At 54.9% G+C, this 27872-nt stretch overlaps 1 protein-coding gene across 1 annotated transcript in view; it reads right to left on the bottom strand.

The window, feature by feature from the left end:
* Window positions 1–582: 582 nt before the first annotated feature.
* The window catches only part of LOC135561992 (uncharacterized), a 65774-nt gene continuing 38484 nt past the window's right edge, over window positions 583–27872 (bottom strand). The window contains exons 16-17 of the mRNA XM_065004528.1: window positions 3833–3925; window positions 583–1046 (exon numbers count right to left, since the gene is read on the bottom strand). Coding sequence (XP_064860600.1) covers window positions 879–1046; window positions 3833–3925 — 261 coding nt within the window. The 3' untranslated portion in view covers window positions 583–878. The remainder of the gene's footprint in view (window positions 1047–3832; window positions 3926–27872) is intronic.

Below are 27872 nucleotides of genomic sequence, written 5' to 3'. Positions count from 1 at the left end.
CACTACTTTCAAACCAGGGCCCAGTATATAGGGAATAGGATGCCATTTGGGACACAGGCTGGGACTGGGGATGCATTCATATTAAAAATCAATCCTCATGTAGATACAGCAGATTCCAAATCCTCATGTAGATACAACAGATTCCAAATCCTCATGTAGATACAACAGATTCCAAATCCTCATGTAGATACAACAGATTCCAAATCCTCATGTAGATACAACAGATTCCGAATCCTCATGTAGATACAACAGATTCGAATCCTCATGTAGATACAACAGATTCGAATCCTCATGTAGATACAACAGATTCGAATCCTCATGTAGATACAACAGATTCCAAATCCTCATGTAGATACAACAGATTCGAATCCTCATGTAGATACAACAGATTCCGAATCCTCATGTAGATACAACAGATTCCGAATCCTCATGTAGATACAACAGATTCCAAATCCTCATGTAGATACAACAGATTCCAAATCCTCATGTAGATACAACAGATTCCATTGTATTGTAGGCTTGTTTAGAAAGAAGAAGAAGAAAAAAAGAAGCTCCGTTTGTTTTTGTAAATATACAAAGAAAAACGTGTTTTTGTCTTTTTATTATTAAAAAAAAACGCAACTCAGGTGACAAATATTTGTAGTTGTTGTTTTAAATTCCCTGCCTTATGAGAAAGCACTGGGTAACCACAACACATGATAACCTTTCTTCAGGACAATACAGTCCAATCAAAACTGTCCTCTGCCCAGCCCTCTTTCCTACCCCCCCGACACACACACACACACACACACACACCTTCACATCCCACAGCTACACCCACGCACACATACATCAGTGCATTCATTTGTCATCACTCCAGCCACCTCTCCCCCCCTCTATCATTTCCCTTTAGGGCTGCGGGGTTCCCATGTGCTCTGGCTGGCGGTAAGGAGGCCTGGGAGGGCCACATAGTCTTTCTGGAAACGGGAGTTGGGCGTTCTCTGTCTCTTCCTCTCTCCCTGGGTCGTGAAGAAGGCGTCCTGGAAACGCATGCTGGAGGCCGTCGACTGGAGAGAAGGAGATGGAGGAGAGGGAGGAGAGAAGGAAAGGGAGGAGAGAGGAGAGAAGGAGAGGGAGGAGATAAGGAGAGGGAGGAGATAAGGAGAGAAGGAGAGGGAGGAGAGAGGAGATAAGGAGATGGAGAAGGAGAGGGAGGAGAGGAAGGAGAGGGAGGAGAGAAGGAGAGGGAGGAGAGAGAGAGGGAGGAGAGAGAGAGGAGAGGGAGGAGAGAGAGAGGAGAGGGACGAGAGAGAGAGGAGAGGGACGAGAGAGAGAGGAGAGGGACGAGAGAGAGAGGAGAGGGACAAGAGAGAGAGGAGAGGGAGGAGAGAGAGAGGAGAGGGAGGAGAGAGAGAGGAGAGAGAGGAGAGAGAGAGGAGAGGGAGGAGAGAGAGAGGAGAGGGACGAGAGAGAGAGGAGAGGGACGAGAGAGAGAGAGGAGAGGGACAAGAGAGAGAGGAGAGGGAGGAGAGAGAGAGGAGAGGGAGGAGAGAGAGAGGAGAGAGAGGAGAGAGAGAGGAGAGGGAGGAGAGAGAGGAGAGGAGATAAACATACAGGTACAAATGTGGTACATAGATCAGAGTCCATACAGTCAGTCTAGTAGATACAGTCAGTCTAGTATTATAGATACAGTCAGTCTAGTATAATAGATACAGTCAGTCTAGTATAGTAGATACAGTCAGTCTAGTATTATAGATACAGTCAGTCTAGTATAGTAGATACAGTCAGTCTAGTATAGTAGATACAGTCAGTCTAGTATTATAGATACAGTCAGTCTAGTATAGTAGATACAGTCAGTCTAGTATAGTAGATACAGTCAGTCTAGTATTATAGATACAGTCAGTCTAGTATAGTAGATACAGTCAGTCTAGTATAGTAGATACAGTCAGTCTAGTATTATAGATACAGTCAGTCTAGTATAGTAGATACAGTCAGTCTAGTATAGTAGATACAGTCAGTCTAGTGTAGTAGATACAGTCAGTCTAGTATTATAGATACAGTCAGTCTAGTATAATAGATACAGTCAGTCTAGTATAGTAGATACAGTCAGTCTAGTATTATAGATACAGTCAGTCTAGTATAATAGATACAGTCAGTCTAGTGTAGTAGATACAGTCAGTCTAGTATAATAGATACAGTCAGTCTAGTACAGTAGATACAGTCAGTCTAGTATAATAGATACAGTCAGTCTAGTATAGTAGATACAGTCAGTCTAGTGTAGTAGATACAGTCAGTCTAGTATAATAGATACAGTCAGTCTAGTATAGTAGATACAGTCAGTCTAGTACAGTAGATACAGTCAGTCTAGTATATACAGTCAGTCTAGTATAGTAGATACAGTCAGTCTAGTATAGTAGATACAGTCAGTCTAGTATAGTAGATACAGTCAGTCTAGTATAGTAGATACAGTCAGTCTAGTATAGTAGATACAGTCAGTCTAGTATAGTAGATACAGTCAGTCTAGTATATACAGTCAGTCTAGTATAGTAGATAGATCAGTCCATACAGTCAGTCTAGTATAGTAGTATAGTATATACAGTCAGTATAGTATATAGATCTGAGTCCATACAGTCAGTCTAGTAGTATAGTATATAGATCAGAGTCCATACAGTCAGTCTAGTATAGTAGTATAGTATATACAGTCAGTATAGTATATAGATCAGAGTCCATACAGTCAGTCTAGTATAGTAGTATAGTATATACAGTCAGTCTAGTAGTATAGTATATAGATCAGAGTCCATACAGTCAGTCTAGTATAGTATATAGATCAGAGTCCATACAGTCAGTCTAGTAGTATAGTATATAGATCAGAGTCCATACAGTCAGTCTAGTATAGTATATACAGTCAGTCTAGTCTAGTAGATACAGTCAGTCTAGTATGGTGTCCTTTGACAGCTCTTTGGTCTTGGCCATGGTGGAGTTTGGAGTGTGACTGTTTGAGGTTGTGGACAGTTTTCTTTTACACTGATAACAAGTTCAAACAGGTGCCATTAATACAGGTAACGAGTAGAGGACAGAGGAGCCTCTTAACGAAGAAGTTACAGGTCTGTGAGAGCCAGAAATCCTGCTTGTTTGTAGGTGACCAAATACTTATTTTCCACCATAATTTGCAAATAAATTAATTAAAAATCCTACAATGTGATTTTCTGGATTTTTTTTTCTAATTTTGTCTGTCATAGTTGAAGTGGACCTATGATGGTAATTACAGGCCTCTCTCATCTTTTTAAGTGGGAGAACTTGCACAATTGGTGGCTGACTAAATACTTTTTTGCCCCACTGTAGATCAGTACATACAGTGAGTCAAGTATAGTATATAGATCAGAGTCCATAGTCAGTCTAGTATAGTATATACAGTCAGTCTAGTATAATAGATACAGTCAGTCTAGTATAGTAGATACAGTCAGTCTAGTACAGTAGATACAGTCAGTCTAGTATAGTAGATACAGTCAGTCTAGTATAGTATATAGATCAGAGTCCATACAGTCAGTCTAGTATAGTAGATACAGTCAGTCTAGTAGATACAGTCAGTCTAGTACAGTAGACAGTCAGTCTAGTATAGTATATAGATCAGAGTCCATACAGTCAGTCTAGTATAGTAGATACAGTCAGTCTAGTATAGTATATACAGTCAGTCTATTATAGTATATAGATCAGAGTCTATACAGTCTAGTATAGTATATATCTATATCTATCCACATACTTTTGGTCATGTAGTGTATAATAGCATCACATCACACTATAAACAATACAGAACCACACAGGCCAGTAGATGTTTAGCGAGTACAGTACTTACGAGTCGCCCTTTCACCTTTTTGGGAAGGTCTTCATCCAGAGTATAGACATCCTCTCGCTTAGCTACCACCTGGGAACCATCCTCAAACTCCACCTGGGAAACCACACACACACACACACACACACACACACACACACACACACACACACACACACTTATTAATTCACATCAATTTATTCTGTGGACATTATATAATCCAGTTATATTCAGTTTCTGTCCCTAAATGTGATATATTTCTACACACTCTTCCTCATGGTTAGATGGAATGTTTATTTAATATCTGACCACTACTTAATACTAATGTTAAGTTAATATCAAAGCTATTAAACCTCCTGTCTATCCATCTACCTATTAAAGATATTAAATATGATTAAACCTCCATCTACCCATCAGTTATTAAATATGATTAAACCTCCATCTACCCATCAGTTATTAAATATGATTAAACCTCCATCTACCTATCAGTTATTAAATATGATTAAACCTCCATCTACCTATCAGTTATTAAATATGATTAAACCTCCATCTACCTATTAAAGATATTAAATATGATTAAACCTCCATCTATCCATTAAAGTTATTAAATATGATTAAACCTCCATCTACCTATCAGTTATTAAATATGATTAAACCTCCATCTACCCATCAGTTATTAAATATGATTAAACCTCCATCTACCTATCAGTTATTAAATATGATTAAACCTCCATCTACCCATCAGTTATTAAATATGATTAAACCTCCATCTACCTATCAGTTATTAAATATGATTAAACCTCCATCTACCTATCAGTTATTAAATATGATTAAACCTCCATCTACCTATCAGTTATTAAATATGATTAAACCTCCATCTACCTATCAGTTATTAAATATGATTAAACCTCCATCTACCCATGAGTTATTAAATATGATTAAACCTCCATCTACCCATCAGTTATTAAATATGATTAAACCTCCATCTACCCATCAAAGCTATTAAAAGGGACAATTTACACATGATAAAACCTCTCATCTGGCATCACTGAGCAGCACCTGCATCAGAGTGGTTTAGGCATACCTTAACCCACCTCTCTCTCCACCTTAACCCACCTCTCTCTCCACCTCTCTCTCCACCTTAACCCATCTCTCTCTCCACCTTAACCCACCTCTCTCTCCACCTTAACCCACCTCTCTCTCCACCTTAACCCACCTCTCTCTCCACCTTAACCCACCTCTCTCTCCACCTCAACCCACCTCTCTCCACCTCAACCCACCTCTCTCCACCTCAACCCATCTCTCTCCACCTTAACCCACCTCAAACCACCTCTGCACTTTAACCCATATCTCCACCTTAACCCACCTCTCTCTCCACCTCAACCCACCTCAACCCACCTCTCTCGCCACCATAACCGTCACCTCAACCCATCTCTCTCCACCTCAACCCATCTCTCTCCACCTCAACCCACCTCTCGTCACCTCAACCCATCTCTATCCACCTCAACCCACCACTCTCCACCTCAACCCACCTCTCTCCACCTCAACCCACCTCTCTCCACCTCAACCCACCTCTCTCCACCTCTCTCCACCTCAACCCCACCTCTCTCCACCTCAACCCCATCTCTCTCCACCTCAACCCCATCTCTCTCCACCTCAACCCACCTCTCTCCACCTCTCCACCTTAACCCACCTCTCTCCACCTCAACCCACCTCTCTCCAACTCAACCAAACTCCACCTTAACCCCATCTCTCCACCTCAACCCACCTCTCTCCACCTCAACCCATCTCTCTCCACCTTAACCCAACTCTCGTCACCTCACCGCTCTCCACCTTAACCCACCTCTCTCCACCCCAACCCATCTCTCCACCTCAACCCACCCTCTCTCCACCTCAACCCACCTCTCTCCACCTCAACCGACCTCTCTCCACCTCTCTCCACCTCAACCCACCTCAACCCACCTCTCGCCACCTCAACCCACCTCTCTCCAACTCAACCAAACTCCACCTTAACCCCATCTCTCCACCTCAACCCACCTCAACCCATCTCTCTCCACCTTAACCCAACTCTCGTCACCTCACCGCTCTCCACCTTAACCCACCTCTCTCCACTTTAACCCAACTCTCTCCACCTCAACCCACCTCTCCCCATCTCAACCCACCTCTCCCCATCTCAACCCACCTCTCCCCACCTTAACCCAACTCTCGACATCTCACCCCACTCTCTCCACCTCACCCCACCTCTCCCCACCTAACCCATCTCACTCCACCTTAACCCACTTCTCCCCACCTCAACCCACCTCTCCCAAACCTCTCCCCAACTCTCTCCACTCTCTCCACCTCACCCCATCTCTCTCCACCTTAACCCACCTCAACCCCACCTCTGTCCACCTCTCTCCACCTCAACCCCACCTCTCTCCACCTCAACCCATCTCTCCACCTCAACCCATCTCTCTCCACCTCAACCCATCTCTCTCCACCTCAACCCACCTCTCTCCACCTCTCCACCTTAACCCACCTCTCTCCACCTCAACCCACCTCTCTCCAACTCAACCAAACTCCACCTTAACCCCATCTCTCCACCTCAACCCACCTCTCTCCACCTCAACCCATCTCTCTCCACCTTAACCCAACTCTCGTCACCTCAACCCACCTTAACCCCACCTCTCTCCACCTCTCTCCACCTCAACCCCACCTCTCTCCACCTCAACCCATCTCTCTCCACCAACCCATCTCTCTCCACCTCAACCCACCTTAACCCACCTCTCTCCACCTCAACCCACCTCTCTCCAACTCAACCCCTCTCCACCTTAACCCAACTCTCTCCACCTCACCGCTCTCCACCTTAACCCACCTCTCTCCACCCCAACCCACCTCTCTCCACCTCAACCCACCTCTCTCCACCTCAACCCACCTCTCTCCACCTCAACCCACCTCTCTCCACCTCAACCCACCTCTCTCCACCTCAACCCACCTCTCTCCACCTCAACCCACCTCTCCCCACCTCAACCCACCTCTCCCCATCTCAACCCACCTCTCTCCACCTTAACCCAACTCTCGTCATCTCACCCCACTTCTCTCCACCTCACCCCATCTCAACCCACCTCTCTCCACCTCAACCCACCTCAACCCACCTCTCCCCACCTCAACCCACCTCTCTCCACTTTAACCCAACTCTCGTCACCTCAACCCACCTCTCTCCACCTCACCCCATCTCTCCCCATCTCAACCCACCTCAACCCACCTCTCCCCATCTCAACCCACCTCTCTCCACCTTAACCCACTCTCGACATCTCACCCCACCCCACCTCAACCCATCTCTCTCCACCTAACCCAACTCTCGTCACCTCACCCCACCTCTCTCCACCTCAATCCACCTCTCTCCACCTCTCTCCATCTCAACCCACTCTCTCCATCTCAACCCACTTCTCTCCACCTCAACCCACCTCTCCCCACCTCAATCCACCTCTCCCCACCTCTGTCCACCTCTGTCCACCTCAACCCACTTCTCCTCATCTCAACCCACCTCTCTCCACCTCAACCCACCTCTCTCCACCTCAACCCACTTCTCCTCATCTCAACCCACCTCTCCCCACCTCTCTCCCTCACTCTCCACCTTAACCCAACTCTCGTCACCTCACCCCACTTCTCTCCACCTCACCCCACCTCTCCCCACCTCTCTCCCTCAACCCACCTCATCTCTCTCCACCTCAACCCACCTCTCCCCACCTCTCTCCCTCAACCCACCTCTCCCAATCTCAACCCACCTCTCCCCACCTCAACCCACCTCTCTCCCTCTCTCTCCACCTTAACCCAACTCTCGTCACCTCACCCCATCTCTCTCCACCTCACCCCATCTCTCTCCACCTCACCCCATCTCTCTCCACCTCAACCCACCTCTCTCCACCTTAACCCACCTCACCCCATCTCTCTCCACCTCACCCCACCTCAACCCACCTCTCTCCACCTCAACCCACCTCTCTCCACCTCAACCCACCTCTCTCCACCTCAACCCACCTCTCTCCACCTCAACCCACCTCTCTCCACCTTAACCCACCTCAAACCACCTCTGCACCTTAACCCATATCTCCACCTTAACCCACCTCTCTCCACCTCAACCCACCTCTCTCGCCACCATAACCGTCACCTCAACCCACCTCTCTCCACCTCAACCCATCTCTCTCCACCTTAACCCACCTCAAACCACCTCTGCACTTTAACCCATATCTCCACCTTAACCCACCTCTCTCTCCACCTCAACCCACCTCAACCCACCTCAACCCACCTCTCTCGCCACCATAACCGTCACCTCAACCCATCTCTCTCCACCTCAACCCATCTCTCTCCACCTCAACCCACCTCTCGTCACCTCAACCCATCTCTATCCACCTCAACCCACCACTCTCCACCTCAACCCACCTCTCCACCTCAACCCACCTCTCTCCACCTCAACCCACCTCTCCACCCTCTCTCCACCTCAACCCCACCTCTCTCCACCTCAACCCCATCTCTCTCCACCTCAACCCACCTCTCTCCACCTCTCCACCTTAACCCACCTCTCTCCACCTCAACCCACCTCTCTCCAACTCAACCAAACTCCACCTTAACCCCATCTCTCCACCTCAACCCACCTCTCTCCACCTCAACCCATCTCTCTCCACCTTAACCCAACTCTCTCACCCACCGCTCTCCACCTTAACCCACCTCTCCACCCCAACCCATCTCTCTCCACCTCAACCCACCTCTCTCCACCTCAACCCACCTCTCCCACCTCAACCCACCTCTCCCACCTCTCTCCACCTCTCAACGCCACCTCAACCCACCTCTCGCCACCTCAACCCACCTCTCTCCAACTCAACCAAACTCCACCTTAACCCCATCTCTCCACCTCAACCCACCTCTCTCCACCTCAACCCATCTCTCTCCACCTTAACCCAACTCTCGTCTCTCACCGCTCTCCACCTTAACCCACCTCTCTCCACTTTAACCCAACTCTCGCCACCTCAACCCACCTCTCCCCATCTCAACCCACTCTCCCCATCTCAACCCACCTCTCCCCATCTCTCTCCACCTTAACCCAACTCTCGACATCTCACCCCACTTCTCTCCACCTCACCCCACCTCAACCCACCTCAACCCATCTCACTCCACCTTAACCCACTTCTCCCCACCTCAACCCACCTCTCCCAAACCTCTCCCCAACTCTCTCCACTTCTCTCCACCTCACCCCATCTCTCTCCACCTTAACCCACCTCAACCCCACCTCTGTCCACCTCTCTCCACCTCAACCCCACCTCTCTCCACCTCAACCCATCTCTCTCCACCTCAACCCCATCTCTCTCCACCTCAACCCACCTCCTCCACCTCTCTCCACCTCAACCCACCTCTCTCCACCTCAACCCACCTCTCTCCAACTCAACCCATCTCTCTCCACCTTAACCCAACTCTCGTCACCTCACCGCTCTCCACCTTAACCCACCTCTCTCCACCCCAACCCACCTCTCTCCACCTCAACCCCCTCTCTCCACCTCAACCCACTCTCTCCACCTCAACCCACCTCTCTCCACCTCAACCCACCTCTCCACCTCAACCCACCTCTCGCCACCTCAACCCACCCTCCCCACCTCAACCCACCTCTCCCCCATCTCAACCCACCTCTCTCCACCTTAACCCAACTCTCGTCATCTCCCCACTTCTCTCCACCTCACCCCATCTCAACCCACCTCTCTCCACCTCAACCCACCTCAACCCACCTCTCCCCACCTCAACCCACCTCTCTCCACTTTAACCCAACTCTCCCTCAACCCACCTCTCCCCACCTCAACCCACCTCTCCCCATCTCAACCCACCTCAACCCACCTCTCCCCATCTCAACCCACCTCTCTCCACCTTAACCCAACTCTCGACATCTCACTCACCCCACCCCACCTCAACCCATCTCTCTCCACCTTAACCCAACTCCCACCTCACCCCACCTCTCTCCACCTCAATCCACCTCTCTCCACCTCTCTCCATCTCAACCCACCTCTCTCCATCTCAACCCACCTCCCCACCTCAATCCACCTCTCCCCACCTCAATCCACCTCTGTCCACCTCAACCCACTTCTCCTCATCAACCCACCCTCTCCACCTCAACCCACCTCTCTCCACCTCAACCCACTTCTCCTCATCTCAACCCACCTCTCCCCACCTCTCCCCACTCTCCACCTTAACCCAACTCTCGTCACCTCACCCCACTTCTCTCCACCTCACCCCACCTCTCCCACCTCTCTCCCTCAACCCACCTCATCTCTCTCCACCTCAACCCACCTCTCCCCACCTCTCTCCCTCAACCCACCTCTCCCAATCTCAACCCACCTCTCCCCACCTCAACCCACCTCTCTCCCTCTCTCTCCACCTTAACCCAACTCTCGTCACCTCACCCCATCTCTCTCCACCTCACCCCATCTCTCTCCACCTCACCCCATCTCTCTCCACCTCAACCCACCTCTCTCCACCTTAACCCACCTCACCCCATCTCTCTCCACCTCACCCCACCTCTCCCACCTCAACCCACCTCTCTCCACCTCAACCCACCTCTCTCCCCTCAACCCACCTCTCTCCACCTCAACCCACCTCTCTCCACCTTAACCCACCTCAAACCACCTCTGCACCTTAACCCATATCTCCACCTTAACCCACTTCTCTCCACCTCAACCCACCTCTCTCGCCACCATAACCGTCACCTCAACCCACCTCTCTCCACCTCAACCCATCTCTCTCCACCTTAACCCACCTCAAACCACCTCTGCACTTTAACCCATATCCCACCTTAACCCACCTCTCTCTCCACCCAACTCTCAACCCACCTCTCTCGCCACCATAACCGTCCACCTCAACCCATCTCTCCACCTCACCCATCTCTCTCCACCTCAACCCACCTCTCGTCACCTCAACCCATCTCTATCCACCTCAACCCACCTCTCTCCACCTCAACCCACCTCTCTCCACCTCAACCCACCTCTCTCCACCTCAACCCACCTCTCTCCACCCTCTCCACCTCAACCCCACCTCTCCCACCTCAACCCCATCTCTCTCCACCTCAACCCACCTCTCTCCACCTCTCAACCCACCTCTCCACCTCAACCCACCCTCTCCAACTCAACCAAACTCCACCTTAACCCCATCTCTCCACCTCAACCCACCTCTCTCCACCTCAACCCACCTCTCTCCACCTTAACCCAACTCTCCACCTCACCGCTCTCCACCTTAACCCACCTCTCTCCACCCCAACCCATCTCTCTCCACCTCAACCCACCTCTCTCCACCTCAACCCACCTCTCTCCACCTCAACCCACCTCTCTCCACCTCAACCCACCTCTCTCCACCTCTCTCTCCACCTCCACCTCAACCCACCTCTCTCCAACTCAACCAAACTCCACCTAACCCCATCTCTCCACCTCAACCCACCTCTCTCTCAACCCATCTCTCTCCACCTTAACCCAACTCTCTCACCTCACCGCTCCCACCTTAACCCTCTCTCCACTTTAACCCAACTCTTCCACCTCAACCCACCTCTCCCCATCTCAACCCACCTCTCCCCATCTCAACCCACCTCTCCCCATCTCTCTCCACCTTAACCCAACTCTCTCATCTCACCCCACTTCTCTCCACCTCACCCCACCTCAACCCACCTCTCCCCACCTTAACCCATCTCTCTCCACCTTAACCCATCTCCCCACCTCAACCCACCTCTCCCAAACCTCTCCCCAACTCTCTCCACTTCTCTCCACCTCACATCTCTCTCCACCTTAACCCACCTCAACCCCACCTCTGTCCACCTCTCTCCACCTCAACCCCACCTCTCTCCACCTCAACCCATCTCTCTCCACCTCAACCCATCTCTCTCCACCTCAACCCACCTCTCCTCTCTCCACCTCAACCCACCTTAACCCACCTCTCTCCACCTCAACCCACTCTCTCCAACTCAACCCATCTCTCTCCACCTTAACCCAACTTCCACCTCACCGCTCTCTCCACCTTAACCCACCTCTCTCCACCCCAACCCACCTCTCTCCACCTCTCTCTCCACCTCAACCCACCTCTCCACTCAACCCACCTCTCTCCACCTCTCCCACCTCAACCCACCTCTCTCCACCTCAACCCACCTCTCGCCACCTCAACCCACCTCTCTCTCAACCCACCTCAACCCACCTCTCCCCATCTCAACCCACCTCTCTCCACCTTAACCCAACTCTCGTCATCTCACCCCACTTCTCTCCACCTCACCCCATCTCAACCCACCTCTCTCCACCTCAACCCACCTCAACCCACCTCTCCCCACCTCAACCCACCTCTCTCCACTTTAACCCAACTCTCGTCACCTCAACCCACCTCTCCCCACCTCAACCCACCTCTCCCCATCTCAACCCACCTCAACCCACCTCTCCCCATCTCAACCCACCTCTCTCCACCTTAACCCAACTCTCGACATCTCACCCCACCCCACCTCAACCCATCTCTCCACCTTAACCCAACTCCACCTCACCCCACCTCTCTCCACCTCAATCCACCTCTCTCCACCTCTCTCCATCTCAACCCACCTCTCTCCATCTCAACCCACTTCTCTCCACCTCAACCCACCCTCCACCTCAATCCACCTCTCCCCACCTCAATCCACCTCTCCACCCAACCCACTTCTCCTCATCTCACCCTCTCTCTCCACCTCAACCCACCCTCTCCACCTCAACCCACTTCTCCTCATCTCAACCCACCTCTCCCCACCTCTCTCCCACTCTCCACCTTAACCCAACTCACCTCACCCCACTTCTCCACCTCACCCCACCTCTCCCCACCTCTCTCCCTCAACCCACCTCATCTCTCTCCACCTCAACCCACCTCTCCCACCTCTCTCCCTCAACCCACCTCTCCCAATCTCAACCCACCTCTCCCCACCTCAACCCACCTCTCCCTCTCTCTCCACCTTAACCCAACTCTCGTCACCTCACCCCATCTCTCTCCACCTCACCCCATCTCCTCCACCTCACCCCATCTCTCTCCACCTCACCCCACCTCTCTCCACCTCAACCCACCTCAACCCACCTCTCTCCACCTCAACCCACCTCTCTCCACCTCAACCCACCTCTCTCCACCTCAACCCACCTCTCTCCACCTCAACCCACCTCTCTCCACCTCAACCCACCTCTCTCCACCTTAACCCACCTCAAACCACCTCTGCACCTTAACCCATATCTCCACCTTAACCCACCTCTCTCCACCTCAACCCACCTCTCTCGCCACCTAACCGTCACCTCAACCCACCTCTCTCCACCTCAACCCATCTCTCTCCACCTTAACCCACCTCAAACCACCCCACCCCATATCTCCACCTTAACCCACCCTCTCCACCTCAACCCACCTCAACCCACCTCAACCCACCTCTCTCCAACCACCATAACCCCACCTCAACCCATCTCTCTCCACCTCAACCCATCTCTCTCCACCTCAACCCACCTCTCACCTCAACCCATCTCTATCCACCTCAACCCACCTCTCTCCACCTCAACCCACCTCTCTCCACCTCAACCCACCTCTCTCCACCTCTCCCACCTCAACCCCACCTCTCTCCACCTCAACCCCACCTCTCTCCACCTCAACCCACCTCTCTCCACCTCTCCACCTTAACCCACCTCTCTCCACCTCAACCCACCTCTCTCCAACTCAACCAAACTCACCTTAACCCCATCTCTCCACCTCAACCCACCTCTCTCCACCTCAACCCATCTCTCTCCACCTTAACCCAACTCCTCACCTCACCGCCTCCACCTTAACCCACCTCTCTCCACCCCAACCCATCTCTCTCCACCTCAACCCACCTCTCTCCACCTCAACCCACCTCTCTCCACCTCAACCCACCTCTCTCCACCTCAACCCACCTCTCTCCACCTCACCGACCTCTCTCCACCTCTCTCCACCTCTCCCACCTCAACCCACCTCTCGCCACCTCAACCCACCCTCTCGAACTCAACCAAACTCCACCTTAACCCCATCTCTCACCTCAACCCACCTCTCTCCACCTCAACCCATCTCTCTCCACCTTAACCCAACTCTCTCACCTCACCCCTCACCTTAACCCACCTCTCTCCACTTTAACCCAACTCTCGTCACCTCAACCCACCTCTCCCCATCTCAACCCACCTCTCCCCATCTCAACCCATCTCTCCCCATCTCTCTCCACCTTAACCCAACTCTCGACATCTCCCACTTCTCTCCACCTCACCCCACCTCAACCCACCTCTCCCCACCTTAACCCATCTCACTCCACCTTAACCCACTTCTCCCCACCTCAACCCACCTCTCCCCAACTCTCTCCACTTCTCTCCACCTCACCCCATCTCTCTCCACCTTAACCTCAACCCCACCTCTGTCCACCTCTCTCCACCTCAACCCCACCTCTCTCCACCTCAACCCATCTCTCTCCACCTCAACCCACCTCTCTCCACCTCTCCACCTCTCTCCACCCAACCCACCTCTCTCCACCTCAACCCACCTCTCTCCACCTCAACCCACCTCTCTCTCCACCTCAACCCATCTCTCTCCACCTCAACCCATCTCTCTCCACCTCAACCCACCTTAACCCACCTCTCTCCACCTCAACCCACCTCTCCAACTCAACCCACCTCTCTCCACCTAACCCAACCTCACCCCACCTCTCTCCACCTAACCCACTCCACCCCTCAACCCACCTCTCTCCACCTCAACCCACCTCTCCACCTCAACCCCTCTCTCCACCTCAACCCACCTCTCTCCACCTCTCTCCACCTCAACCCACCTCTCTCCACCTTAACCCAACTCTCCCCACCTCTCCCCACTTCTCTCCACCTCACCCCATCTCAACCCACCTCTCTCCACCTCAACCCACCTCAACCCACCTCTCCCCACCTCAACCCACCTCTCCACCTTAACCCAACTCTCGTCACCTCAACCCACCTCTCACCTCACCCATCCTCTCCACCTCAACCCACCTCTCTCCACCTCAACCCACCCCATCTCTCTCCACCTCACCCACCTCAACCCACCTCTCTCCACCTCAACCCACCTCTCTCCACCTCAACCCACCTCTCTCCACCTCAACCCACCTCTCTCCACCTTAACCCACCTCAAACCACCACCCTTTAACCCATATCTCCACCTTTAACTCACCTCTCTCCACCTCAACCCACCTCTCTCCACCTCATAACCACCCTCCCCACCTCAACCCACCTCTCTCCACCTCAACCCTCCTCCACCTTAACCCACCTCAAACCACCTCTGCACTTTAACCCATATCTCCACCTTAACCACCTCTCTCCACCTCAACCCATCTCAACCCTCTCAACCCACCTCTCTCGCCACCAATAACCTCACCAACCCATCTCTCTCCACCTCAACCCATCTCTCCACCTCAACCCACTCTCTCCACCCTCAACCCATCTCTATCCACCTCAACCCACCACTCTCCACCTCAACCCACCTCTCTCCACCTCAACCCACCTCTCCACCTCAACCCACCTCTCTCCACCTCAACCCACCTCTCTCCACCTCAACCCCATCTCTCTCCACCTCAACCCACCTCTCTCCACCTCTCCACCTTAACCCACCTCTCCACCTCAACCCACCCTCTCCAACTCAACCAAACCCACCTCAACCCATCTCTCTCCACCTCAACCCAACTCTCCCCACCTCAACCCATCTCTCTCCACCTTAACCCAACTCTCTCCACCTCACCTCTCACCTTAACCCACCTCTCTCCACCTCAACCCACTCTCCACCTCAACCCACCTCTCTCCACCTCAACCCACCTCTCTCCACCTCAACCCACCTCTCCACCTCAACCCACCTCTCTCCACCTCTCGCCACCTCTCGCCACCTCAACCCACCTCTCGCCACCTCAACCCACTCTCCCCATCTCAACCCACCTCTCCCCATCTCAACCCATCTCTCCCCATCTCTCTCCACCTTAACCCAACTCTCGACATCTCACCCCACTTCTCTCCACCTCACCCCACCTCAACCCACCTCTCCCCACCTTAACCCACACTCCACCTTAACCCACTTCTCCCCACCTCAACCCACCTCTCCCCAACTCTCTCCACTTCTCTCCACCTCACCCCATCTCTCTCCACCTCAACCCACCTCAACCCCACCTCTGTCCACCTCTCCACCTCAACCCCACCTCTCTCCACCTCAACCCATCTCTCTCCACCTCAACCCACCTCTCCACCTCTCCACTCTCCACCTCAACCCACCTCTCTCCACCTTAACCCCTCTCTCCACCTCAACCCCACCTCTCTCCACCTCAACCCATCTCTCTCCACCTCAACCCATCTCTCTCCACCTCAACCCACCTTAACCCATCCTCTCCACCTCAACCCACCCTCTCCAACTCAACCCATCTCTCTCCACCTTAACCCAACTCTAGATCACCTCACCGCAACTCCACCTTAACCTCACCTCTCCCACCTCAACCCACCTCTCTCCACCTCAACCCACCTCTCTCCACCTCAACCCACCTCTCTCCACCTCAACCCACTCTCTCCACCTCTCCCCACCTCAACCCACCTCTCACCTTAACCCAACTCTCCATCTCACCCCACTCTCCACCTCACCCCATCTCAACCCACCTCTCCACCCTCAACCCACCTCAACCCACCTCTCCCCACCTCAACCCACCTCTCTCCACTTTAACCCAACTCGCCACCTCAACCCACCTCTCTCCACCTCACCCCATCTCTCTCCACCTCAACCCACTCTCTCCACCTAACCCACCTCACCCCATCTCTCTCCACCTCACCCCACCTCCACCCACTCTCTCCACCTCAACCCACCTCTCTCCACCTCAACCCACCTCTCTCCACCTCTCCACCTTAACCCACCTCAAACCACCTCTGCACCTTAACCCATATCTCCACCTCAACCCACCCTCTCCACCTCAACCCACCTCTCGCCACCTCCGCCACCTCAACCCACCTCTCTCCACCTCAACCCATCTCTCTCCACCTCAACCCACCTCAAACCACCTCTCTGCACTTTAACCCATATCTCCACCTTAACCCACCTCTCTCCACCTCAACCCACCTCTCTCCCCAACCCACCTCTCTCCACCATAACCCACCTCAACTCCATCTCTCTCACCTCAACCCACCTCCCACCTCAACCCACCTCTCTCACCTCAACCCATCTCTATCCACCTCAACCCACCACTCTCCACCTCAACCCACCTCTCTCCACCTCAACCCACCTCTCTCACCTCAACCCACCTCTCCACCTCAACCCCACCTCTCTCCACCTCAACCCACTCTCTCCACCTCAACCCACCTCTCCCCTCTCCACCTTAACCCACCTCTCTCCACCTCAACCCACCTCTCTCCAACTCAACCAAACTCCACCTTAACCCCATCTCTCCACCTCAACCCACCTCTCTCCACCTCAACCCATCTCTCTCCACCCTACCCAACACCCACCGCTCTCCACCTTAACCCACCTCTCTCACCCCCAACCCATCTCTCCACCTCAACCCACCTCTCCCACCTCAACCCACCTCTCTCACCTCAACCCACCTCTCTCCACCTCAACCCACCTCCACCTCTCGCCACCCTCTCCACCTCAACCCCCCTCTCGCCACCTCAACCCACCTCTCTCCAACTCAACCCATTCCACCTTAACCCCATCTCTCCACCTCAACCCACCTCTCTCCACCTCAACCCATCTCTCTCACCTTAACCCAACTCTCTCACCTCACCCTCTCCACCTAACCCACCTCTCTCCACTTTAACCCAACTCTCGTCACCTCAACCCACCTCTCCCCATCTCAACCCACCCTCTCCCCATCTCAACCCATCTCTCCCCATCTCTCTCCACCTTAACCCAACTCTCGACATCTCACCCCACCTTCTCTCCACCTCACCCCACCTCAACCCACCTCCCCACCTTAACCCATCTCACTCCACCTAACCCACTCTCCCCACCTCAACCCACCTCTCCCAAACCCTCCCCAACTCTCTCCACTTCCTCCACCTCACCCCATCTCTCTCCACCTAACCCACCTCAAACCTCTGTCCACCTCTCTCCACCTCAACCCCACCTCTCCACCTCAACCCATCTCTCTCCACCTCAACCCACTCTCTCCACCTCAACCCACCTCTCTCCACCTCTCCACCACCTCTCACCTCAACCCACTCTCTCCACCTCAACCCACCTCAACCCCACCTCTCTCCACCTCAACCCCACCTCTCTCCACCTCAACCCATCTCTCTCCACCTCAACCCATCTCTCTCCACCTCAACCCACCTTAACCCACCTCTCTCCACCTCAACCCACCTCTCTCCAACTCAACCCATCTCTCTCCACCTTAACCCAACTTCTCCACCTCACCCCTCCACCTTAACCCACCTCTCTCCACCCCAACCCACCTCTCCACCTCAACCCACCCTCTCCACCTCTCTCCACCTCTCTCAACCCACCTCTCACCTCAACCCACCTCTCTCCACCTCTCCCCACCTCAACCCACCTCAACCCACCTCTCCCCATCTCAACCCACCTCTCTCCACCTTAACCCAACTCTCGCCACCTCACCCCACTTCTCTCCACCTCACCCCCATCTCAACCCACCTCTCTCCACCTCAACCCACCTCAACCCACCTCTCCCCACCTCAACCCACCTCTCTCCCACTTTAACCCAACTCCACCTCAACCCACCTCTCACCTCAACCCACCTCTCCCCATCTCAACCCACCTCAACCCACCTCTCCCCATCTCAACCCACCTCTCTCCACCTTAACCCAACTCTCGACATCTCACCCCACCCCACCTCAACCCACCTCTCTCCACCTTAACCCAACTCTCGTCACCTCACCCCACCTCCTCCACCTCAATCCACCTCTCTCCACCTCTCTCCATCTCAACCCACCTCTCTCCATCTCAACCCACCTCTCCACCTCAACCCACCTCTCCCCACCTCAACCCACCTCTCCCCACCTCAATCCACTCCCCCTCTCCACCTTAACCCAACTCTCTCCACCTCACCCCCACCTCTCCCCACCTCTCTCCCTCAACCCACCTCATCTCTCTCCACCTCAACCCACCTTCTCTCCCTCAACCCACCTCTCCCAATCTCAACCCACCTCTCCCCACCTCAACCCACCTCTCTCCCTCTCTCTCCACCTTAACCCAACTCTCGTCACCTCACCCCATCTCTCTCCACCTCACCCCATCCTCTCCACCTCACCCCATCTCTCTCCACCTCAACCCACCTCTCTCTCACCTTAACCCACCTCCCCCCATCTCTCTCTCATCCCCACCTCAACCCACCTCTCTCCACCTCAACCCACCTCTCCACCTCAACCCACCTCTCTCCACCTCAACCCACTCTCTCTCCACCTCAACCCACCTCTCTCCACCTTAACCCACCTCAAACCACTCTCTGCACCTCAACCCATATCTCCACCTTAACCCACTCTCCACCTCAACCCACCTCTCGCCACCATAACCGTCACCTCAACCCATCTCTCTCCACCTCAACCCATCTCTCTCCACCTCAACCCACCTCTCCACCTCAACCCACCTCTATCCACCTCAACCCACCTCTCTCCACCTCAACCCACCTCTCTCCACCTCAACCCACCTCTCTCCACCTCAACCCACCTCTCTCCAACTCAACCAAACTCCACCTCTCTCTCCACCTCAACCCATCTCTCTCCACCTTAACCCAACTCTCTTCACCTCAACCCACCTCTCTCCACCTCAACCCACCTCTCTCCACCTCAACCCACCTCTCTCCACCTTAACCCACCTCTCCACCCTCCACCTTAACCCACCTCAAACCACCTCTGCACCTTAACCCATATCTCCACCTTAACCCACCTCTCTCCACCTCAACCCACCTCTCGCCACCATAACCCACCTCAACCCATCTCTCTCCACCTCAACCCACCTCTCAGCCACCTCAACCCACCTCTCTCCACCTCAACCCCACTCTCTCCACCTCAACCCACCTCTCTCCAACTCAACCAAACTCCACCTTAACCCCATCTCAACCCACCTCAACCCACCTCTCCCTCTCAACCCATCTCTCTCCACCTCACCTAACTCTCTTCACCTCACCGCTCTCCACCTTAACCCACCTCTCTCCACCTCAACCCACTCTCCACCTCAACCACCTCTCTCCACCTCTCCCACCTCAACCCACCTCTCTGTCCACCTCAACCCACCTCTCTCACCTCAACCCACCTCTCTCCACCTCGCCACCTCAACCCACCTCTCCCATCTCCTTCTCTCCACCTCACCCCATCTCAACCCACCTCTCTCACCTCAACCCACCTCAACCCACCTCTCTCCACTTTAACCCAACTCCATCTCACCTCAACCCACCTCAACCCACCTCTCCTCCATCTCAACCCACCTCTCTCCTCTCTCTCCACCTTAAACCACTCTCCCATCTCACCCACCTCTCTCCACCTCACCGCACCTCAACCCACCTCTCCCCACCTTAACCCATCTCTCTCCACCTCAACCCACCTCTCCCCACCTCAACCCACCTCTCCCAAACCTCTCCCCAACTCTCCACCCACCTCTCCACCTCACCCCATCTCTCTCCACCTCAACCCACTCTCCCCACCTCAACCCACCTCTCTCCACCTCTCTCCACCTTAACCCAACTCTCCCCACCTGTCCCCACCTCTCTGCACCTCTCCACCTCAACCCACCTCTCTCCAACTCAACCAAACTCTCCACCTAACCCAACTCTCGTCACCTCACCCCATCTCTCTCCACCTCAACCCACCTCTCTCCACTCTCTCTCCACCTTAACCCAACCTCGTCACCCACCTCTCTCCACCTTAACCCACCTCTCACCAACTCTCACATCTCACCCCACCTCTCTCCACCTCAACCCAACTCTCGTCACCTCACCCCATCTCTCTCCACCTTAACCCACTTCTCTCCACCTCAACCCACCTCTCCCCAACTCTCTCCACTTCTCTCCACCTCTCTCCACCTTAACCCAACTCTCCCCACCTGTCCCCACCTCTCTCCACTTTAACCCAACTCTCGTCACCTCAACCCACCTCTCCCCACCTCTCCCCACCTCTCCCCATCTCAACCCACCTCTCTCCACCTTAACCCAATCTCCACCTCACCCCACCTCTCCCCACCTCAACCCACCTCTCTCCACCTCAACCCACCCTCTCTCCACCTCAACCCACCTCAACCTACCTCTCTCCATCTCAACCCACCTCTCTCCACCTCTCCACCTCAACCTCTCTCCCCACCTCAACCCACCTCTCTCCACCTCAACCCACCTCTCTCCACCTCAACCCACCTCTCTCCACCTCAACCCACCTCTCCACCTCTCCCCACCTCAACCCACCCTCAACCCACCCTCTCCCTCTCTCTCCACCTTAACCCAACTCTCGTCACCTAACCCCACTTCTCTCCACCTCACCCCACCTCTCCCCCACCTCTCTCCTCAACCCACCTCTCTCTCTCCACCTCTCCCCACCTCTCTCCCTCAACCCACCTCTCCCCATCTCAACCCACCTCTCCCCACCTCAACCCACCTCTCCCCCTCTCTCCACCTTAACCCAACTCTCTCCACCTCACCCCATCTCTCTCCACCTCAACCCACCTCACCCCATCTCTCTCCACCTCAACCCACCTCTCTCCACCTTAACCCACCTCACCCCACCTCACCCCATCCTCCACCATCTCTCTCCACCTCAACCCACCTCAACCCACCTCCACCTCAACCCACCTCTCTTCACCTCAACCCAACTCTCCCACCTCACCCCACCTCTCCCACCTCTCTCCACCTCAACCCACCTCTCCACCTTCAACCCACCTCTCTCACCTCACTTTCCACCTCACCCCACCTCTCCCCACCTCAACCCAACTCTCCCTCACCTCAACCCATCTCTCTCCACCTCTCTCCACCTCACCCCACTTCTCCCCACCTCAACCCACCTCTCCCCAACCCTCCAACCCACCTCTCTCCACCTTAACCCAACTCTCCCCACCTGTTCCACTCCACTTTAACCCAACTCTCCCCACCTCAACCCACCTCTCCCCACCTCAACCCACCTCTCCCCATCTCAACCCACCTCTCTCCACCTTAACCCAACTTCGACATCTCACCCCACCCCACCTCAACCCACCTCTCTCCACCTTAACCCAACTCTCACACCTCACCCCACCTCTCACCTCAACCCACTCTCCACCTCAACCCACCCCCACTTCTCCACCTCAACCCACCTCTCTCCACCTCAACCCACTTCTCCTCATCTCAACCCACTCTCCCCACCTCTCTCCACCTTAACCCAACTCTCCCCACTCCCCTCTCTCCACCTCCCCCACCTCTCCCCACCTCTCTCCCTCAACCCAACTCTCTTCCACCTCAACCCACCTCTCCCCATCTCAACCCACCTCTCCCACCTCAACCCACCTCCCCACCTCAACCCACCCTCTCTCTCTCTCTCCACCTTAACCCAACTTCAGCTCACCCCACTCTCCACCTCACCCCATCTCTCCACCTCACCCCACCTCTCTCCACCTCAACCCACCTCTCTCCACCTTAACCCACCTCACCCCATCTCTCCACCTCACCCCACCTCTCTCCACCTCAACCCACCTCTCCACCTCAACCCCTCTCCCACCTCAACCCACCTCTCTCCACCTCAACCCCACCTCTCTCCAACTCAACCAAACCCACCTTAACCCCATCCTCCACCTCAACCCATCTCTCCACCTCAACCCACCTCTCTCCACCTCAACCCACCTCTCTCCACCTCCCCACCCTCTCTCCACCTCAACCCACCTCTCCACCTCAACCCACCTCCTCCACCTTAACCCACCTCAAACCACCTCTGCACCTTAACCCATATCTCTTAACCCACCCTCCACCTCAACCCACCTCTCTCACCATAACCTCACCTCAACCCACCCCCCTCAACCCACCTCTCTCTTCTCTCACCTTAACCCACCTCACCCACCTCTCTCCACCTCAACCCACCTCTCCCCAACTCTCGACATCTCACCCCACTCTCCACCTCACCCCACCTCTCCCCACCTCAACCCAACTCTCACCACCTCACCCCATCTCTCTCCATCTCTCTCCACCTCAACCCACCTCTCCCCACTCTCTCCCCCATCTCTCTCCACCTCAACCCAACTCTCCCCACCTCCCCACCTCTCTCCACTTTAACCCACTCCTCACCTCAACCCACATCTCCCCACCTCTCCCCACCTCAACCCACCTCAACCCACCTCTCTCCATCTCAACCCACCTCTCTCCACCTCAACCCACCTCTCACCCCACCTCTCCCCACCTCAACCCACCTCTCTCCACCTCAACCCACCTCTCTCCACCTCAACCCACCTCAACCCACCTCTCTCCATCTCAACCCACCTCTCAATCCTCACCTCCTCCACCTCAACCCACCTCTCTCCACCTCAACCCACCTCTCCCACCTCAACCCACCTCTTCCACCTCAACCCACCTCTCTCCACCTCAACCCACCTCTCTCCCCACCTCAACCCACCTCTCCCCCTCTCTCCACCTTAACCCAACTCTAGCCACCTAACCCCACTTCTCTCCACCTCACCCCACCTTCTCTCTCTCCTCAACCCACCTCATCTCTCCACCTCTCCCCATCTCTCCCTCAACCCACCTCCCACATCTCAACCCACCTCTCCCCACCTCAACCCACCTTAACCCAACTCTCGTCACCTCACCCCATCTCTCCACCTCAACCCACCTCACCCCTCTCTCTCCACCTCAACCCACCTCTCTCCACCTTAACCCACCTCACCTCCCCCATCTCTCTCCACCTCAACCCACCTCCACCTCAACCCACCTCTCCACCTCAACCCACCTCTCTCCACCTTAACCCAACTCTCCACCTCACCCCACTCTCCCCACCTCACCCCTCTCCACCTCAACCCACCTCCTCCATCTCAACCCACCTCTCTCACCTCACCTCTCCACCTCACCCCACCTCTCCCCACCTCAACCCAACTCGTCACCTCACCCCATCTCTCCACCTCTCCCACCTCACCCCACTTCTCCCCACCTCAACCCACAACTCTCTCCACCTCCACCTCTCCACCTTAACCCAACTCTCCCCACCTGTCTCCACTTTAACCCAACTCTCACCTCAACCCACCTCTCCCCACCTCTCCCCATCTCACCTCAACCCACCTCTCCCCATCTCAACCCACCTCTCTCCACCTTAACCCAACTCTCGACATCTCACCCCACCCCACCTCAACCCACCTCTCTCCACCTTAACCCAACCGATCACCTCACCCCACCTCTCCCCACCCTCAACCCACCTCTCCCCCTCAACCCACCTCAACCCACCTCTCCCCACCTCAACCCACCTCTCTCCACCTCAACCCACTTCTCCTCATCTCAACCCACCCTCTCCCCACCCTCCTCCCTCTCTCCACCTTAACCCAACTCTCCACCTCACCCCACTTCTCTCCACCTCACCCCACCTCTCCCCACCCTCTCTCAACCCACCTCATCTCTCTCCACCTCAACCCACCTCTCCACTCTCCCTCAACCCACCTCTCTCCCAATCTCAACCCACCTCTCCCCACCTCCCCACCTCTCTCCACCTTAACCCAACTCTGTCACCTCACCCCATCTCTCTCCACCTCACCCCATCTCTCTCCACCTCACCCCCTCTCTCCACCTCAACCCACCTCTCTCCACCTTAACCCACCTCACCCCATCTCTCTCCACCTCACCCCACCTCAACCCACCTCTCTCCACCTCTCTCTCCACCTCAACCCACCTCTCTCCACCTCAACCCACCTCTCTCCACCTCAACCCACCTCTCCACCTTAACCCACCTCAAACCACCTCTGCACCTTAACCCATATCTCCACCTTAACCCACCTCTCTCCACCTCAACCCACCTCTCTCAGCCACCCACCTCAACCCATCTCTCCACCTCAACCCATCTCTCCACCTCAACCCACCTCTCTCCACCTCAACCCACTATCCACCTCAACCCACCTCTCTCCACCTCAACCCACCTCTCTCCACCTCAACCCCACCTCTCTCCACCTCAACTCCACCTCTCTCCAACTCAACCAAACTCCACCTTAACCCCATCTCTCTCCACCTGTCCCATCTCTCCACCTTAACCCAACTTCTCACCTCAACCCACCTCTCCACCTCAACCCACTTCTCCCACCTCAACCCACCTCTCTCCACCTCAACCCACCTCTCTCCACCTTAACCCACCTCAAACCACCTCTCCACCTTAACCCATATCTCCACCTCAACCCACCTCTCTGTAACCCCCTCAACCCATCTCTCCACCTCAACCCACTTCCCACCTCAACCCACCTCTCCTCACCTCAACCCACCTCTATCCACCTCAACCCACCTCTCCCACCTCAACCCACCTCTCTCCACCTCAACCCCACCTCAACCCACCTCTCTCCACCTCAACCCACCTCTCTCCAACTCAACCAAACTCCACCTTAACCCCATCTCTCTCCACCTCAACCCACCTCTCTCTCCACCTCAACCCATCTCTCCACCTTAACCCAACTCTCTTCACCTCACCTCCACCTTAACCCACCTCAACCCACCTCTCTCCACCTCAACCGACCTCTCTCCACCTCTCTCCACCTCAACCCACCTCTCTCCCACCTCAACCCACCTCTCTCCACCTCTCGCCACCTCAACCCACCTCTCCCCATCTCACCTCACTTCTCTCCACCTCACCCCCTCAACCCACCTCTCTCCACCTTAACCCACCTCTCCACCTCAACCCACCTCAACCCACCTCTCCCCATCTCAACCCACCTCTCTCCCTCTCTCCACCTCAACCCACCCATCTCACCCCACTCTCTCCACCTCACCCCACCTCAACCCACCTCTCCCCACCTAACCCATCTCTCCCCACCTAACCCACTCTCCCCACCTCAACCCACCTCTCCCAAACCTCTCCCCCAACTCTCTCCACTTTCCACCTCACTCCATCTCTCCACCTTAACCCACTCTCCCCACCTCAACCCAACCTCCACTTTCCCACCCTCTCCACCTTAACCCAACTCTCCCACCTGTCCCCACCTCCTGCACCTCTCTCCACCTCAACCCACCCTCTCCAACTCAACCAAACTCTCTTAACCCAACTCTCAACCCACCTCTCTCAACCCACCTCAACCCACCTCTCTCCACTCTCTCCACCTTAACCCAACTCTCTGCCATCTCACCTCTCCACCTTAACCCACCTCTCACCAACCCCATCTCACCCCACTTCTCTCCACCTCACCCCACCTCAACCCAACTCTCGTCACCTCACCCCATCTCTCTCCACCTCAACCCACCTCTCTCTCCACCTCAACCCACCTCTCTCCACCTCAACCCACCTCTCTCCATCTCAACCCACCTCACCCACCTCTCCACCTCAACCCACCTCTCCCCACCTCAACCCACCCTCTCCACCTCAACCCACCTCTCCCTCCACCTCAACCCACCTCTCTCCACCCAACCCACCTCTCTCCACCTCAACCCACCTCTCTCAACCCACCTCCCACCTCAACCCACCTCTCTCCCACCCTCTCTCCACCTTAACCCAACTCGTCACCTAACCCATCTCTCCACCTCACCCCACCTCAACCCACCTCTCCCTCAACCCACCTCATCATCTCCACCTCTCCCCACCTCCACCTCAACCCATCTCCCCATCTCAACCCACCTCTCCCCACCTCAACCCACCTCTCTCCCTCTCTCTCCACCTTAACCCAACTCCCACCTCACCCCATCTCTCTCCACCTCAACCCACCTCACCCCTCAACTCCACCTCTCTCCACCTTAACCCACCTCACCCCACCTCACCCCATCTCTCTCCACCTCAACCCACCTCTCTCCACCTCAACCCACCTCAACCCACCTCTCTCTTCCACCTCAACCCACCTCTCTCCACCTAACCCAACTCTCTCCACCTCACCCCACCTCACCCCACCTCTCCACCTCAACCCACCTCTCTCCACCATCTCAACCCACCTTCCTCACCTCTTTCCACCTCACCCCACCTCTCCCCACCTCAACCCAACCTCTCCCCAACCCATCTCCTCCACCTCTCTCTCCACCTCACCCCACTCTCCCCACCTCAACCCACCTCTCCCCACCTCTCCCCCACCTCTCTCCACCTTAACCCAACTCTCCCCACCTGTCTCCACTAACCCAACCTCTCGTCCACCTCAACCCACCTCTCCCCACCTCAACCCACCTCTCCCCATCTCAACCCACCTCTCTCCACCTAACCCAACTCTCGACATCTCACCCCACCCCCACCTCAACCCACCTCTCTCCACCTTAACCCAACCCACCTCACCCCACCTCTCCCCACCTCTCTCCACCTCAACCCACCTCAACCCACCTCTCTCCACCTCAACCCACCTCTCTCCACCTCAACCCACTTCTCCACCATCTCAACCCACCTCTCCCCACCTCTCCCTCTCTCCCACCTTAACCCAACCGCCACCTCACCCCACTTCTCTCCACCTCCCCCACCTCTCTCCCCACCTCTCTCCTCAACCCAACTCATCTCTCTCCACCTCAACCCACCTCTCCCCACCTCTCTCCCTCAACCCACCTCATCTCAACCCACCTCTCCCCACCTCAACCCACCTCTCTCCCACCTTAACCCAACTCTCGACCCCATCTCTCACTCTCACCCCATCTCTCTCCACCTCACCCCATCTCTCCCACCTCACCCCATCTCTCTCCACCTCAACCCACCTCTCCACCTCAACCCACCTCACCCCATCTCTCTCCACCTCACCCCATCTCTCTCCACCTCAACCCACCTCTCTCACCTCAACCCACCTCTCTCCACCTCAACCCACTCTCTCAACCCATCTCAACCCACCTCTCTCCACCTCTCCAACCCACCTCTCACCCCACCTCACCCCACCTCTCCACCTCAACCCACCTCTCTCCCACCTCACCCACCACCTCTCTCCACCTCAACCCACCTCTCTCCACCTCAACCCACTCTCCTCCACCTAACCAACCCAAACCTCCACC

This window comes from Oncorhynchus nerka, linkage group LG18, assembly GCF_034236695.1.
Source record: "Oncorhynchus nerka isolate Pitt River linkage group LG18, Oner_Uvic_2.0, whole genome shotgun sequence".
NCBI classification, from domain to species: domain Eukaryota; kingdom Metazoa; phylum Chordata; class Actinopteri; order Salmoniformes; family Salmonidae; genus Oncorhynchus; species Oncorhynchus nerka.
The sequence above is the reverse complement of the archived record's forward strand: the minus strand, read 5'-3'. Positions and strand labels throughout refer to the sequence as shown.